A 16,118-nucleotide genomic window follows, 5' to 3' on the forward strand; every position below is an offset into this window, starting at 1 on the left:
ATTCAGACCAAACATCCACCGACCAGTTCCTTAACCAAATAAGCAGCCTGGACCAAGACTGCTGACATCATAGTCCCGGAGGATGTTCTGATGAGGTCATATAACTTCTGCTCCATAGACCACCATGGCTTCCAACCGCTCAGCCTCTTTTTGCCTCCAATGCTGACATTGCTTTGTCAGCCTGCAGCTGCTGTACCCAGTGCAAACTAGCATGAAGCATAAAACTGCTGCAAACCGCAGCACCAATGCCCAGAGCAAACACCTCAAAGAACTTTTTGAGATGAACTTTTAACTTTCAGTCCTGCATCCACCTTTGGCAGAATCAACAATTTAAGCATGTCCTCTGGTAATGGATATAATTCATCCATTGCTCTACAACCTTCAAACCAGTCTCTGGAGTATCCCACTCCCTGACCACTAACTTCTTCAACCGATTTATGGAAAGAGAAGGCTTTCGTTGGACCTTTTAAGTCATCCATGTCAGGGTCCACCTTTTCCTGAACAGATTATTCTCAGGAATCAATTCCCAGCTCCTTAAGGACACAGAGAACTAGGTGCCACAGTTCTTCCCTGTGGAAAAGATGAACCACCTGCAGATTGTCCCCTTCAACAGTTGGGGCCATAGAGGCAAAAACTCATAATAAAAACTTTTTAAAATATAACCAAAGCAAGAAACCTGTGAGGGAGTCTGTTGGACCATTAGATGACCGAGGGGTTAAAGGGGCTCTTAGGGAAGATAAGGCCATTGCAGAAAGACTAAATGAATTTTTTGCCTCCGTGTTTACTAATGAGGGTGTTGGGGAGATACCAGTTCCGGAGATGGTTTTCAGGGGTGATGAGTCAGATGGACTGAACAAAATCACTGTGAACCTGGAAGATGTAGTAGGCCAGATTGACAAACTAAAGAGTAGCAAATCACCTGGACCGGATGGTATGCATCCTAGGGTTCTGAAGGAACTAAAAAATGAAATTTCTGATCTATTAGTTAAAATTTCTAACCTATCATTAAAATCATCCATTGTACCTGAAGACTGGAAGGTGGCCAAAGTAACCCCAATATTTAAAAAAGGCTCCAGGGGCGATCTGGGTAACTATAGACCAGTGAACCTGACTTCAGTGCCGGGAAAAATAGTGGAAACTATTCTCAAGATCAAAATCGTAGAGCATATAGAAAGACATGATTTAATGGAACATAGTCAACATGGATTTACCCAAGGGAAGTCTTGCCTAACAAATCTGCTTCATTTTTTTGAAGGGGTTAATGAACATGTGGATAAAGATGAACCGGTAGATGTAGTGTATTTGGATTTTCAGAAGGCGTTTGACAAAGTCCCTCATGAGAGGCTTCTATGAAAACTAAGTAGTCATGGGACAGGAGGCGATGTCCTTTCGTGGATTACAAGCTGGTTAAAAGACAGGAAACAGAGTAGGATTAAATGGTCAATTTTCTCAGTGGAAAAGGGTAAACAGTGGAGTGCCTCAGGGATCTGTACTTGGACCGGTGCTTTTCTATATATATATATATATATATATATATATATATATATATATATATATATATATATATATATATATGAATGATCTGGAAAGGAATAAGATGAGTGAGGTTATCAAATTTGCAGATGATACAAAATTATTCAGCAGCCTGTGATACATTACAGGAGGACCTTGCAAGACGAAGACTGGGCATCCAAATGGCAGATGAAATTTAATGTGGACAAGTGCAAGGTGTTGCATATAGGGAAAAATAACCATTGCTGTAGTTACATGATGTTAGGTTCCATATTAGGAGCTACCACCCAGGAAAAAGATCTAGGCGTCATAGTGGATAATACTTTAAAATCGTCGGCTCAGTGTGCTGCAGTCGTCAAAAAAGCAAATACAATGTTAGGAATTATTAGGAAGGGAATGGTTAATAGAACGGAAAATGTCATAATGCCTCTATATCGCTCCATGGTGAGACCACACCTTGAATACTGTGTACAATTCTGGTCGCCGCATCTCAAAAAAGATATTGTTGCGATGGAGAAGGTACAAAGAAGGGCAACCAAAATGATAAAGGGGATGGAACAGCTTTCCTATGAGGAAAGGCTGAAGAGGTTAGGGCTGTTCAGCTTGGAGAAGAGACGGCTGAGGGGGGATATGATAGAGGTCTTTAAGATCATGAGAGGTCTTGAACGAGTAGATGTGAATCGGTTATTTACACTTTCGAATAATAGAAGGACTAGGGGGCATTCCATGAAGTTAGCAAGTAGCACATTTAAGACTAATCTGAGAAAATTCTTTTTCACTCAACGCAAAATAAAGCTCTGGAATTTGTTGCCAGAGGATGTGGTTAGTGCAATTAGTGTAGCTGGGTTCAAAAAAGGTTTGGATAAGTTCTTGGAGAAGTCCATTAACGGCTATTAATCAAGTTTACTTAGGGAATAGCCACTGCTATTAATTGCATCAGTAGCATGGGATCTTCTTAGTGTTTGGGTAATTGCCAGGTTCTTGTGGTCCATCAAGCCCAGAATGCTGGGCTTGATGGACCCGTGGTCTGACCCAGCATGGCAGTTTATGTTCTTATGTTGCTTGACCCCACCCTTTCAAAGAATCCACCTCCTGAGGGTCCTCGAGACTCCCCGTCCTCCGAATCCTGAGGCCTCGTCCGCAGCATCTGAATATGCAGGCTTACCCAGGACTCGCCGAATCCTGGTCCCAACAATAGTCCATGAAATTTTGGACCTCTTCCTAGGCGGCAGACCCTGCAAACCCTCTTCCCTGGAAAAACGCCGACCCGCAGCCTTCCTGGTGAGATACGCCTTATGCATCAAAAGAACAAAATCCAAAGAAAAAACTGCAGGATCATCAGGATTCTGCCCCAGGTCATCCTCATCTTGCCCGACAGAGGCTCCCGGGCCCCCTAGTTTTCGGTGGGACTCCAATCGGCCAGGGACAGCCGTGGAGGGAGATTCCTCCCCCCCGCAGCCTCAGAGGGATGCCAAAATGGCCACCATTCGCACACTGGCATCACCCGCAAGCCCTGCTGTCTCACAATGCTTCTCCAACCCTTTTTCGAGCATTCCCGAGCTTCTCTCTCCCTCGGAGAGGCAGCGGGAACAAACACCACTTTGGGACAGGCACATGCATCACCGCAGGTGGAGCACTGGTTGCCACGCAGCCAAGTTCCTGTTGGCTTGATCACGCACCATAACAGCCACTCAGAGGATGCCGGAGGAAAAAGAGCAAGAACCTGCGATCTGCGTGCCCCCCCCCCCCCCCCCCCCAAGCAAGCAACAAGAAAAAATAAGAAACCTTTTTTTAAGCTTTAAAAGTTTAAGGACACTTCCTTTGAAGATGGGCAGCAGTCTCCGGATGTCCTCCTGGGGGTGAGAGAACTGGCCCAACCAGTTATCTACTTCCGGCGGCAAAAGGACCAAGCCAAATAAGGGTCCCCAACCCCCTGCTGTTCCCACCTCAGGACCAGAAGGGATGGACCCAACAGGACCTGCCAACCTTCCAGGAGGAAATCATCTTCTTTTCTTTTTCCTCTCTATTTTTCTTACATATATATATTTATATATATATATTTTTTTGCCTAATTTACAGACTACAGGTTTTGCACCTCTATTATCTGCTGAGACAGAGAAATATTGAGGGACTGCAGGTGGCAAACCAGGTTATGTGGCAGTGTCAGCAAATCTTTCTCTGTCTCCATCTGCTGGAAGGGAGGCAAATCCAGGAGGGAACTTCAGACTTGTGGGTCCTCAGCATCCTAAGAATAGGGTACAAATTGCCTCTGCTGCAAGGATACTCAACCCTGTCCGCAAGAGCTACAAGCAGGCCAGGTTTCCAGGATATCCACAATAAATATGCATGAGATGGATTTACATGCATTGCCTCCATTATATGCAAATATCTCACCAGCTATATGCCCCCCTGGGCAGAGAAAGAACGAGGCAAACCAGGGTCCCCAACCCCCTTTTCGTACTCCAACACCAGAAGGGATAGCCCCACCAGGGCCTAGCAACCTCCTGGGAGGATAAAACAGCGAATTTGAAAATCATCTATCCCCCCGAGTTTGCATGGACTGCACCTCTACCATCTGCTGGAGACACAGAAAAACAGAGGGACTGCAGGTGGCACTCTGGGTTAAATGCTAGAGAAACTGTCTCCATCTGCTGGAAGGGAGGTATAATCCCATGAGTCTGGACTGATCCAGGTGGTTCTGAAATGTGGTTCTGCCTGTTCTAGCAGGGCAAATAACAAGGATTCTACTCCAAATACCATTGTAAATATTTGAAAACTAAGAGTTGGTAAAACTTTCAGAGTTACAATCAAAACAACTTTTTTTTTCAGGGATCTTTAATTTCAATATAAGTTGAAAATTACTTTCAAATTGGGATCAAGAAGCAAAATGACCCTGCATAGCTGGTATGCAAATTCAGCTCTGCCCCTCTCCCTCTTTGTACTCATCAGCACTGTCCCTTCTGTATTGTCCAACCACTCTACCACTACATGAAAACTGAGCTCTGCCCCCTATCTGAATTGACCAATCCCCTCTCTACTACCACACAGAATATCTGAGCTCCACCTGCACTCTACCACCACACATCTCTCTTTCTACACTTCACAGTATTTCCCCATTCTTGGGCAGGCTTTTAGTATTCATTTAGTTTGATTTGATTTATAAAGACTTTCATTTTCCTACTGTCTCTTTATTCCCACAATCAGTTTAAATGAAAAAAAAAAATCAGAATTAGACCCCTCTGCTGTTTTAAACAATTACAGACCAGTCTCTAATTTATCCTTTCTAGCGAAATTAATCGAGAAGGTAGTAAATAAGCAACTAAGTGAACATCTTGAAAATAATGAGATTTTATATAACACTCAGCATGGTTTTCGTAAACTATTTAGCACGGAAACATTATTATCTCTGACAGATTTGGTTCTTAGAGGCTTTGACAGAGGTCAAAGTTATGTACTTGTATTGTTGGATCTCTCGGCAGCGTTCGACACGGTCGATCATAATATCCTCCTTCAGAGACTTTATGATATAGGTTTAGAAGACACCACTTTAAAATGGTTTAAGGTGAAAATAGAACATATACTATTAGGATTAAAGACTATGTCAGAAAAGATAGGATTAACTACTGGAGTCCCACAAGGCTCTGCCCTGTCCGCTACCTTATTTAATGTTGAGATTACTTACCTGGTAATCTTCTTTTCCTTAGTGTAGACAGATGGACTCAGAACCAATGGGATAGTATCCACGTGCTAGCAGTTGGAGACGGATCTGACGTCAGCACGGGGTATATAGCCCCACAGGAAGCGCAGCGATTCAGTAATCTTCCTTGCAAAAGCGGTTATATGGATGTGTGTACTGACGCTCAGTGAAAAGTGAAAACAGGATTCCCCTGACCGATTGACAGTGGCTGGAGACCGCCAGCATTCACAACCGGAAAGCGCAGATACTGCTGGAGTGTACGCTCTTAGGTAAACAAATGCCCTGGCTCACCGGGAACCGGTGAAAACTCATGTACACAGGCAGCTGGGCGGGATGCTGAGTCCATCTGTCTACACTAAGGAAAAGAAGATTACCAGGTAAGTAATCTCAACATTTCCTGGCGTGTAGCCAGATGGACTCAGAACCAATGGGATGTACAAAAGCTTTACTCCCCGCCGGGGCGGGAGGCTGCCTGAGGACCATGTAGTACCGCCCTTGCAAAAGCCGAGTCCTCCCTGGCCTGGACATCCAGACGGTAGAACCTGGAAAAGGTATGAAGGGAGGACCACGTCGCTGCTTTAAAGATTTCTGTCGGCGACAGCGTCCTAGATTCAGCCCAAGATGCTGCTTGCGCTCTGGTAGAATGAGACTTAACCTGTAGAGGCGGAGCCTTCCCAGCCTCCACGTAGGCTGCTCTGACAACTTCTTTAATCCAGCGGGCAATGGTGGGCCGAGAGGCCGCTTCACCTTGCTTCTTCCCGCTGTGTAGGACGAACAGGTGGTCCGTCTTTCGCAGGTCTTGTGTCACGTCCAGATACCGGGGCAGCAATCTGCCGATGTCGAGATGGCGTAATAAACGGCCTTCTTCAGATTTCTTCAAACCTACCGTGGTAGGCAAGGATATAGTTTGGTTAAGATGAAACTGTGAAACCACTTTAGGGAGAAAGGAGGGAACCGTCCGAAGATGGATAGCCTCCGGAGTGATTCGTAGAAAGGGATGACGGCAGGACAGTGCTTGTAGCTCCGAGATGCGGCGTGCGGAACACACCGCCAGCAAGAACACCAACTTCAAGGTGAGAGACCGGAGAGACAAGCCCCGAAGGGGTCGGAAGGTGGATCCCGCCAGGAAATCCAAAACAAGATTAAGATTCCATAAGGGCACAGGCCACTTTAGTGGCGGACGAATATGCTTGACACCCAGCAGGAAACGAGAGACATCTGGGTGCTTGGCGATGGTCTTGCCATCCCTCCTGGGACCATAGCAAGACAGTGCCGCTACCTGAACTTTGATGGAGCCGAGGGAGAGACCCTTCTGAAGCCCATCCTGCAGAAAATCCAACACAATAGGTATGGTGGTGGCATGTGGGGCGATCTCCAGAGATACTTGTCGGCTTCTGGTTCCGCCCTGCCGGTTGATGTAGGCCACCGTGGTGGCGTTGTCAGACACCACTGACAGCTCTATGCCGTAGTCTGTGAGCAAATCGAAGGCATGCCAAGCGGACTGCCCGGGCCTCCAGGCGATTGATGTTCCACGTTGACTCCTCCTTGTTCCATCGCCCTTGCGCGGTGAGTTCTTCGCAATGTGCTCCCCAGCCGCTCAGGCTGGCATCCGTAGTGAGCAAGGTCCACGTGGGCGAGGACATCTTCGACCCCCTGCTCAGGTGGTTGGACTGCAACCACCACCGCAGCTGGGTCCGAACTCTGGCCGGTAGAGGAAGGTGCGTGGAATAGTCCCGTCGACGGGGGCTCCAGCGAGAGAGCAGGGAATGCTGTAGAGGTCTCATATGGGCCCACGCCCAAGGCACCACTTCCAGGGTGGATGCCATGAGACCCAGAACCTGCAGATAATCCCAGGCTATGGGCCGACTGGCTCTCATCAGATACTGGATACGTTGTCGAAGTTTCAACTGTCTCTTGGTCGTAAGACTGACCATGTTCGCCCGAGTGTCGAACTGCACTCCCAGATACTCTATTGACTGGGAAGGCAGTAGGCAGCTCTTGCTGAGGTTGATTACCCAGCCCAAGCTTTCCAGAAGGGCGATCACTCTGTCGGTTGTCCGCAGGCTCTCCTCTCGAGATTTCGCCCTGATCAGCCAGTCGTCTAGGTAGGGATGGACCAGAATCCCTTCCCGCCTGAGTGCCGCTGCCACCACTACTACCACTTTGGTGAATGTCCGTGGGGACGTGGCCAACCCGAAGGGTAGAGCCCGAAACTGGAAGTGGCGGCCCAGAACCTTGAAGCGCTGATGATCCGGATGGATCGGAATATGAAGATATGCTTCTGACAGGTCTAATGCCTGAACAACTCACCTGTTTAAGACTACTTCTCTGATTCATCAGTCTTCTTTAATTCATGCATAACTCGGATTTTGCATTTCAACAAGGTATATGTACCCTCACATCACAATTTAGACTATCCCTCCAATTATTCAAGATATTTATTCACGCTTTAAACATTCCTGATATTGATCTTCGTCCTGTTGACGAGTTATTATCATCATTATTATTATTGTTTATGTAATATTCAAGTTGTATTTATATTTAAGTTAAGTTGTATTTATACTTATATTTAAGTTGTATTTATAGTTATATTTATATGTGATATGTTAAGAAAATATATGTTAAGAAACGCTGTTTAATGTAACGCCTTTATTGCGACAGTTATTGTTCTATGTAAACCGACCTGATTCGATACTTGTATTGAGAATGTCGGTATATAAAAATCCGAAATAAATAAATAAATAAATAATGCCGTGAGGAATTCTCCAGGCTGGACAGCGGCTTTGACGGAGCGCAGAGTTTCCATGCGAAACCTCGGTACCCGTAAGTAGCGATTGACTGACTTGAGGTCCAGCACAGGCCGAAAAGTGCCCCCTTTCTTGGGTACCATGAAATAAATGGAATAGTGTCCAGAATTCACTTCCCAGGCAGGTACTGGGAGGATGGCGTTCAAGGACAGGAGCCTCGCCAGGGTAGCTTCTAACGCTGCCTTCTTGTGCCGGGGACATGAAGATTCCACAAACTTGTCCGGAGGAAGAAGATGAAAATCCAGATATCCTTCCCGGATAACGGCGAGGACCCACTGGTCCGACGTAATCTCGACCCATCTGGGGTAGAAGAGGGTCAACCTGCCCCCTATGGCTTCGTTCCCCAGATGAATCGGCAAATTCTCATTGCGGGGCGCGACCGGGGCCCGAGCCCGGGCCAGCCCCACGCTTGCGCTGCTTGGTCCGAAAGGACTGATTCCTGGCCGGAGGACGAGTCGCCTGATAGCGCCCTCTATACGGAACAAAGCGCTGGGAACTCCTGCCCCTGTAAGGCCGTGGAAAGGAGCGCTGTCCCCTCCTGGATCGATCTTCCGGAAGTCTAGGCACAGGAGAGGCACCCCAGGTAGTGGCTAGCTTATCAAGGTCACTGCCAAACAGAAACGAGCCCTGAAAGGGTAACCTGGTGAGACGAGACTTCGAAGGTGCATCAGCTGACCATGGCCGGATCCAGAGCTGCCTCCTGGTGGCTACGGAGGATGAAATCCCCTTAGCTGTAGTGCGAACCAAATCCGATGCAGCATCGGTGAGGAAGGAAAAACCGGACTCCATGTCAGCCGCTGGAGCGTTGTTCCTGACCTGAGACAAGCAGGCACGTGTCACCACAGTGCAGCAGGCCGCAATCCGCAAAGAAAGAGCTGCCACCTCAAAAGTTTGTTTCAGAATGGTGTCCATTCGTCTGTCATGGGGCTCCCTGAGGGCCGTCCCCCCTTCCACTGGAATAGTAGTGCGCTTGACCACAGCGCTAATTAAGGCGTCCACCTGAGGACATGCCAGCAGGTCCTGGAGAGCCGGTGCCAACGGGTACATGCCTTTCAGGGCCCGGCCCCCTTTGAAGGGCGCCGCCCATTCCAAATCTATGAGTTGCTGAGCTGCCTGCAAGAAAGGAAAATGGCGAGCTGTAGGACAAAGACCTTCCAGCAGGGGGTTCTGCGCAGAAGGTACCGAAGCACTGGGACCAGTGATATCCAACTCCGCCAGACACTGAGTCACGAGGTCCGAGAGGTCCTCCTTAGGGAAGAACCGCCTCATGGTTCTATATGGCTCAATCCCCGGGGGGAGGTCCCCCTCATCTGGGAGGTCAGACTCGTCCGGCGAAACCTCCTGGTCAGATTGATCTGGACTGTCCAGTGGCGGGAGGTCCCGCTCCCGATAAGGCTGTGAGGGTCCAGGCACAGGATCCCTAAGCGCTGCCACCGTTGCAGCGGCCGCAGCAGGCGCCGCAGATGCAGCCAGCGCAGGAACCGCAGCAACAGCAGGAACCACCGGAGCAGCAGGGACAGTAGGGCCAGGATGGGAAGCCGTCTGCATCTGGACTAAGGCATGAATCCCCTTAAAGAGATCCACCCAGGAAATGGAAGCAGCCTCTAATCGCCGGGGTACAAGATCCCCCGGGATTCCCGAATGGTCAAGACTGCCCCCCAAATCCGGGATAGCCCCAGGGGAACTGTCAAGAAACTGCGGCTGAGACTGGTCCTGGCCGGAGGGTCCCCCTGCCACCTTCACATTGGGCACATAGTGAGTCTGGCTCAGTACTGCGTGTGGCTCTAAGGTGGCATGCAGAACAGAGGCCAAGGGCTGAAATGCCTGAGACAAGCGGCTGCGCCGCTGAGGATGCGGCTGCGTGCTGATCCATACCAAATAGAACAAGCGCGCAATAATATGCGGCAGCAATAGGTGCTTAATACAGCAGGCACACAATAGCGGTAATATGCAGCAGCAATAGGCGCTTAATACAGCAGGCGCACAATAGCGGTAATATGCGGCAGCAATAGGCGCTTAATACAACAGGCGCACAATAATAATAATATGCGGCAGCAAGAGGCGCGTAATTTTATTTATTTATTTTATTTAAAAGTGTTTGTATACCGTCTTTACAAACAGTGTTTAATCAAAACGGTTTACATAACTAAATAAAAAACAAATGTAATAAAGATTTAAATTTAAAAGAACATAAAGATTATCAAATTATAAAAGCTCAAAATTACAAAAATATATAATAAAAATAAAAATCTAAAACAATGAATAGTTTACATAAAAAATAAATCAATATATAGAACAGGCGCACAATAATAATAATATGAGGCAGCAATAGGCGCTCAATACAACAAGCGCACAATAGTAATAATATGCAGCAGGAAAAGGTGCTTAATACAACAGGCGCACAATAGTAAGTATATGCGGCAGCAGTAGGCGTTCAATACAACAGGCGCACAATAGTAAGAATATGCGGCAGCAATAGGCGCGTAATACAACAGGCGCACAAATAGCAATAGGCACACAGCACTAAGCAGAGAGCAATATACGCTTAATGGTATTCAATAGGCTTTCAATAATATGCGGCATATACTCACAGTGGCAGCCAATATGCGAAAACAATACAATATACGCACAAGGAGGAAGAAAGCCGCGCCCATTACGGGCGCGGAATACCTGAATAGGGCCACAAAATGGCGTCCTCCACGGCTTGCCACGCCGCCGATCCCCGAGACTTCGGAGACCTGGGCGAAGAGATGTACGCCTTACCCGATCTTCGGCGCTTCTAGGCTGGAACACAGGCGGTCTCCGGCTGCGGGGGGAAAGGGCCGGTACCTTTCACCGCCGCGATTGGAGGAAATGCACCCGCTACCTCGTCCACGCCGGGACCGAGGGCCTCGGAGCCACACCAGAGTCTCCCCCGGGAGGCTGTGTCCCTGCCGCGGTTCGGCCGGACCGAGGACTTTCCCTCCGGGGGGCTACGGTAAGCGCCCCGGGAAGCTCAACTGGGGGGAGTGACAGAAACGTCCCCTGAGGAGCGCGGGGCTCGATAGTCGTTTGTAGAGAAGAAAAGTAGAATCTAGAATGAGAAAAAGAGAAAATTAAAGTAGGCTTGGAAAGCACGCTGAACCAGCGTGTAGGCACTCCAAACTGCTTTGGAGAAGGAAATTACTGAATCGCTGCGCTTCCTGTGGGGCTATATACCCCGTGCTGACGTCAGATCCGTCTCCAACTGCTAGCACGCGGATACTATCCCATTGGTTCTGAGTCCATCTGGCTACACGCCAGGAAATGTGTATTTGTTTCCTCTCTCATTTGCTAACAGGTTTAGGTCTGATTTATTATATTTACGCTGATGATATTCAGTTATTATTCCCAATAGAAAGTAATATCGATGCGACTTTTAAAATGGTAAATATGTATTTAAAAATCATCAGTCAACTTCTTGTGCAAATGAAATTGGTTTTAAATTTTGAAAAATCCGTTTTTATGATTTTAGATAGAAAAAGTTTTAGTCAAGAAAAAAAGATTATTACTTTGGATGACCAAACTAGTTTTAATTTGACTGATAATACAAGAAATCTTGGTCTGATTATGGATTATGAGTTAAATTTTAAAGCTCATATCTCTAAAAATGTAAAAGATGGTTTTAATAAATTTAGGCTTTTAAAACGTTTGAAACCTTTGCTATCTACATACAATTTTAGGCATGTTCTACAAATGCTGGTGTTTTCAGGGCTTGATTACTGCAATTCTAAAATGTTGGGACTCCCAAAATCTACGATACGTCCCCTTCAGATAATCAGAATGTAGCAGCCAGGATATTGACCAATACTAAAAAATATGACCATATTACGCCAGTCTTGAAATCATTACACTGGCTACCACTGGAATACAGAATTAAACACAAAACCCTCTGTATGATTCACAAGATCATATACGGTGAAAAAACGGACTGGCTGAATGAGACTATTAAACGACATGTACCTCAACGGGACTTAAGATCAACTAATAAAGGACTATTAACAATATATACTGTCAGATCGGTACATTTGAGTGAAGTAAGAGAAAGGACCATTTCTGTTGCGGGTCCGAAACTCTGGAACAGTTTGCCATTAGAACTAAGACTGCAGGTCAATCTAAAGAAGTTTAAGAAAGACTTAAAAACATGGTGCTTTTTACAAGCTTACGGAACTAACACCCAGATTGATATTTAAGTCCGCAGTTTTTTAATTGATAGTTCTTTTATAGTCTTATCTTTTTTAATGCTAATTTTATGTTTTTTAATAATTTTACTATTTTATTATTTTTAATTGATCTTTATTGTATTTTTCTGTTCTTAATTGATTGTAAACCGTAAAGATGGAACCTTGCGTTCCGGGTAACGGTATATAAAAATTGCATAAATAAAATAAATAAATCAGTACACAAATCAATTCAGTCAGTAACTTGCACTTTAGCATCAATAGAGACAGATAATGAAAGTGTTGTTACCCCAAGCAATCAATGCATCATTTTGGCTCCAGTACTATATCTAGAAATGGAAACTAGCATCCTGTCCTCAAACCAACAAATAGAAAAGAATCTTCTGTGAAGGTACTTTTCTTAAAATTAAAATTTAAACAAGTTTTACCTCCCCATAAGATGTAATTCGTTTCGCCAGTTCAATCTCTGCTGCTCCAGCTCCAGGAATAAGACGCTTATCCTGCATAGAGACACAAACTTTTGTAACCTGAATTCATTAAGAAATATACCAGCTTAGTTTCTGCTTTTCTAACTGAAAATAGAAAACTTTAGTGTCAAAAATCCATTATTGGAGAAATTACTTACCTTATAATTTTGTTTTCCTTAGTGTAGACAGATGGACTCAGGACCAATGGGTATAGTGTACTCCTGATAGCAGTTGGAGACGGATCAGATTTCAATCTGACGTCAGCCCCTAGTACATATACCCCTGCAGGAAGTGCAGCTCTTCAGTATTCTCCTCGAAAAGCATTGTGGATATGTGTATGACTGACTAAACTTGGTTAAATTTTATAACTTGATTAACTTGATCTGGTTGAATTGGCTATAGCTGGAGACCGCCAGTGCACTCAACCGGAAAGCGTCAACACCTGGTAGGGTGTCCAAAGCGAAGGAAAGCATGGTTTACCCTTGTATCATTAGAAATTCCATAAGTGACGGCAGCCAAGGGTGGGATGCTGAGTGCATCTGTCTACACTAAGGAAATCGAAATTATCAGGTAAGTAATTTCTCCATTTCCTAGCGTGTAGCAGATGGACTCAGGACCAATGGGATATATAAAAGTTACTCACAAACCGGGTGGGGAGCTGCCCGTGACCCACTTAGTACTGCCCTTGCAAATGCCGTGTCCTCCCGAGCCTGGACATCCAGGCGGTAGAATCTGGAGAAGCTGTGGATGGAGGACCATGTCGCCGCCCTGCAAATCTCGGCAGGTGACAGCATTCTGGTTTCTGCCCAAGGCACTGCCTGGGCTCTAGTAGAATGGGCCTTGATCTGTAGAGGTGGTGGCTTGCCAGCTTCTACGCAGGCCACCTTGATGTCTTCCTTGATCCAGCAGGCTATGGTAGCCGGCGAGGCCGCTTCCCCTTGTCTCTTCCCGCTGTGGTGGTCCGTTTTTCATACAGGTTCCGACATTTCCAGGTATCTGGATAGGAGTCTGCCGATGTTGAGGTGGCGTAGACTACGAGCTTCTTCCGAATTCTTGGACTCATCTGGCGATGGTAGCGAGATGGTTTGGTTAAGATGGAAGTGTGACACCACTTTGGGAAGGAACAAAGGGACCGTGCGTAGCTGGATGATTCCCGGGGTGAGCCTGAGGAACGGCTCACAGCAGGACAGTGCTTGTAGTTCTGAAATGTGGCGGGCTGAACAAACTGCCAGCAGAATGCTGTCTTAGCATTAACAGCGGAGGGACAGACCTCGGAGGGGTCTGAACGAGGTTCCTGCTAGAAAATCCAGGACCAGGTTGAGATTCCAAAGAGGTACTGGCCACTTTAATGGTGGGCGGATGTGTTTGACTCCTTTCAGGAAGCGTGAAACGTCCGGGTGAGAAGCTATGCTGTCGCCCTTGCTCTGGGGCCGTAGCACGACAATGCGGCCACCTGTACCTTGATGGAGCTGAGGGACAGACCCTTCAGTAGCCCGTTCTGCAGGAATTCCAGGATCACGGGAACTTCAAATGAGCGTGGCATGATGTCGTGGTTTTCGCACCAGGCTTCGAATACTCTCCAAATCCTTATGTACGTTAAAGATGTGGAGAACTTGTGTGCTCGGAGTAGGGTGTCGAATACAGCCCCCGATTATCCGCTCTCTCAGGCGAGCCCTCTCAATGGCCAGGCCGTAAGAGAGAATTGAGCTGGATCCTCATGGAGGATCGGTCCTTGTTGAAGCAGGTCTCTGTGTGGAGGCAGTGGCAGGGAGATCCCTGCCAGTAGTCTTCTCATGTCTGCGTACCATGGTCTTCTTGGCCAGTCCAGGGCCACCAGAAGTACTAGTCCCCTGTGTAGCTGTATCTTGTGAATGATTGCGCCCAATAGGGGCCACGGCGGGAAGGCGTATAAAAGAGTCCCCTGTGGCCATGTCTGTACCAGGGCATCGATCTCCTGGGACTGAGGTTCCTGCCTGTGGCTGAAGTACCTGGGTACTTCGGCGTTGGACCAGTTTGCCAGAAGGTCCATGTATGGTGTTCCCCACCAGTTCACTATCATTTGGAATGCTGCGGTCGACAGCATCCATTCTCCTGGGTCTAGACTTTCTCTGCTGAGGTAGTCCGCCATGATGTTGTCTTTCCCAGTGATGTGGACGGCCGAGAACTCCTGGAGATTTACTTCCGCCCATGACATTAGGGGGTCTATTTCCAGAGACACCTGTTGCCTTCTGGCTCCCCCCTGGTGGTTGATGTAGGCCACTGTCGTGGCGTTGTCCAACATTACTCTGACCGCTTTGTCTCGAAGTCTGAGAACGAACCATAGGCAGGCTAGTCTGACTGCCCGCGCTTCTAGACGGTTGATGTTCCATCCCGACTCTTCTGCGTTCTACTGCCCTTGGGCGGTTAGCTCCTCGCAGTGTGCTCCTCATCCTCATAGGCTGGCGTCTGAGGTGAGCAGGGTCCAGGTTGGTGAAGCTAGTCTTGTTCCCTGGCTCAGGTGGCTGGCCTGCAGCCACCATCGTAGCTGGGTCTGGACTCTGCCCAGGAGTGGTAGACGTACGGCGTAGTTCTGAGACAGTGGATTCCATCGCGATAGAAGCAAGCGCTGTAGGGGTCTCATGTGAGCTCGTGCCCATGGCACTACTTCCAGTGTGGATGCCATCAGCCCGAGGACTTGCAGGTAATCCCATGCTGTGGGGCAGGGTTCGTTCAGCAGGATTTGTAACCGGTTCCTCAGTTTTGATCTCCTCGTGGGAGTCAGGCTGACCTTGTCTTCTTTGGTGTTGAATCGGACTCCTAGATATTCTAGAGACTGTGAGGGCTGCAGACAACTTTTGTTTGTGTTGACCACCCATCCTAGGCTCTCCAGTAGAGTTTTGACTCTGTTGTTGCTTTCCTCTGGGGATTTCGCCCTGATCAGGCAATCATCTAGGTAAGGGTGTACGAGGATTCCTTCCTTCCTCAGTGTTGCCGTCGCCACCACCACCACTATTGATCTTGGTGAACGTTCGGGGTCATGTGGCTAACCCGAAGGGTAGTGCCCGGAACTGGTAGTGACGGTCCAGGATTTTGAAGCGTAGGAACTTTGGTGTTTCTGATGAATTGGGATGTGTAGGTAGGCCTCTGAAAGATCCAGGGATGTGAGAAACTCTCCCGGTTGTATCGCCCTTATTACTGAGCGTAGGGTTTCCATGCGGAAGTGGGGAATCCTCAGGTGGCGGTTGACCGACTTGAGGTCCAGGATGGGCCTGAACGTCCCCTCTTTCTTGGGGACGATAAAATAAATGGAATAATGCCCAGTATTTATTTCTTGTGGCAGCACTGGGGTTATGGCCTCGAGGGCCAGTAGTCTGGTCAGTGTAGCTTCCACTGCCACCCTCTTGGAGGGGTTGTGGCAGGGGGATTCCACAAACTTGTCTGGAGGGGTTCGTAGGAA

General features: G+C 47.5%; 1 protein-coding gene across 2 annotated transcripts in view; it reads right to left on the minus strand.

Moving 5' to 3' along the window:
• CCT8 (chaperonin containing TCP1 subunit 8) overlaps positions 1-16,118 on the minus strand; it is a 423,988-nt gene that overhangs the window by 86,568 nt on the left and 321,302 nt on the right. For both annotated transcript variants that reach the window (XM_029578294.1, XM_029578293.1), the window contains exon 12: positions 12,644-12,715. In XM_029578294.1, the coding sequence (XP_029434154.1) occupies positions 12,644-12,715 (72 nt within the window). The remainder of the gene's footprint in view (positions 1-12,643; positions 12,716-16,118) is intronic.

The sequence above is a fragment of the Rhinatrema bivittatum genome, chromosome 15 (assembly GCF_901001135.1).
Source record: "Rhinatrema bivittatum chromosome 15, aRhiBiv1.1, whole genome shotgun sequence".
NCBI lineage: Eukaryota > Metazoa > Chordata > Amphibia > Gymnophiona > Rhinatrematidae > Rhinatrema > Rhinatrema bivittatum.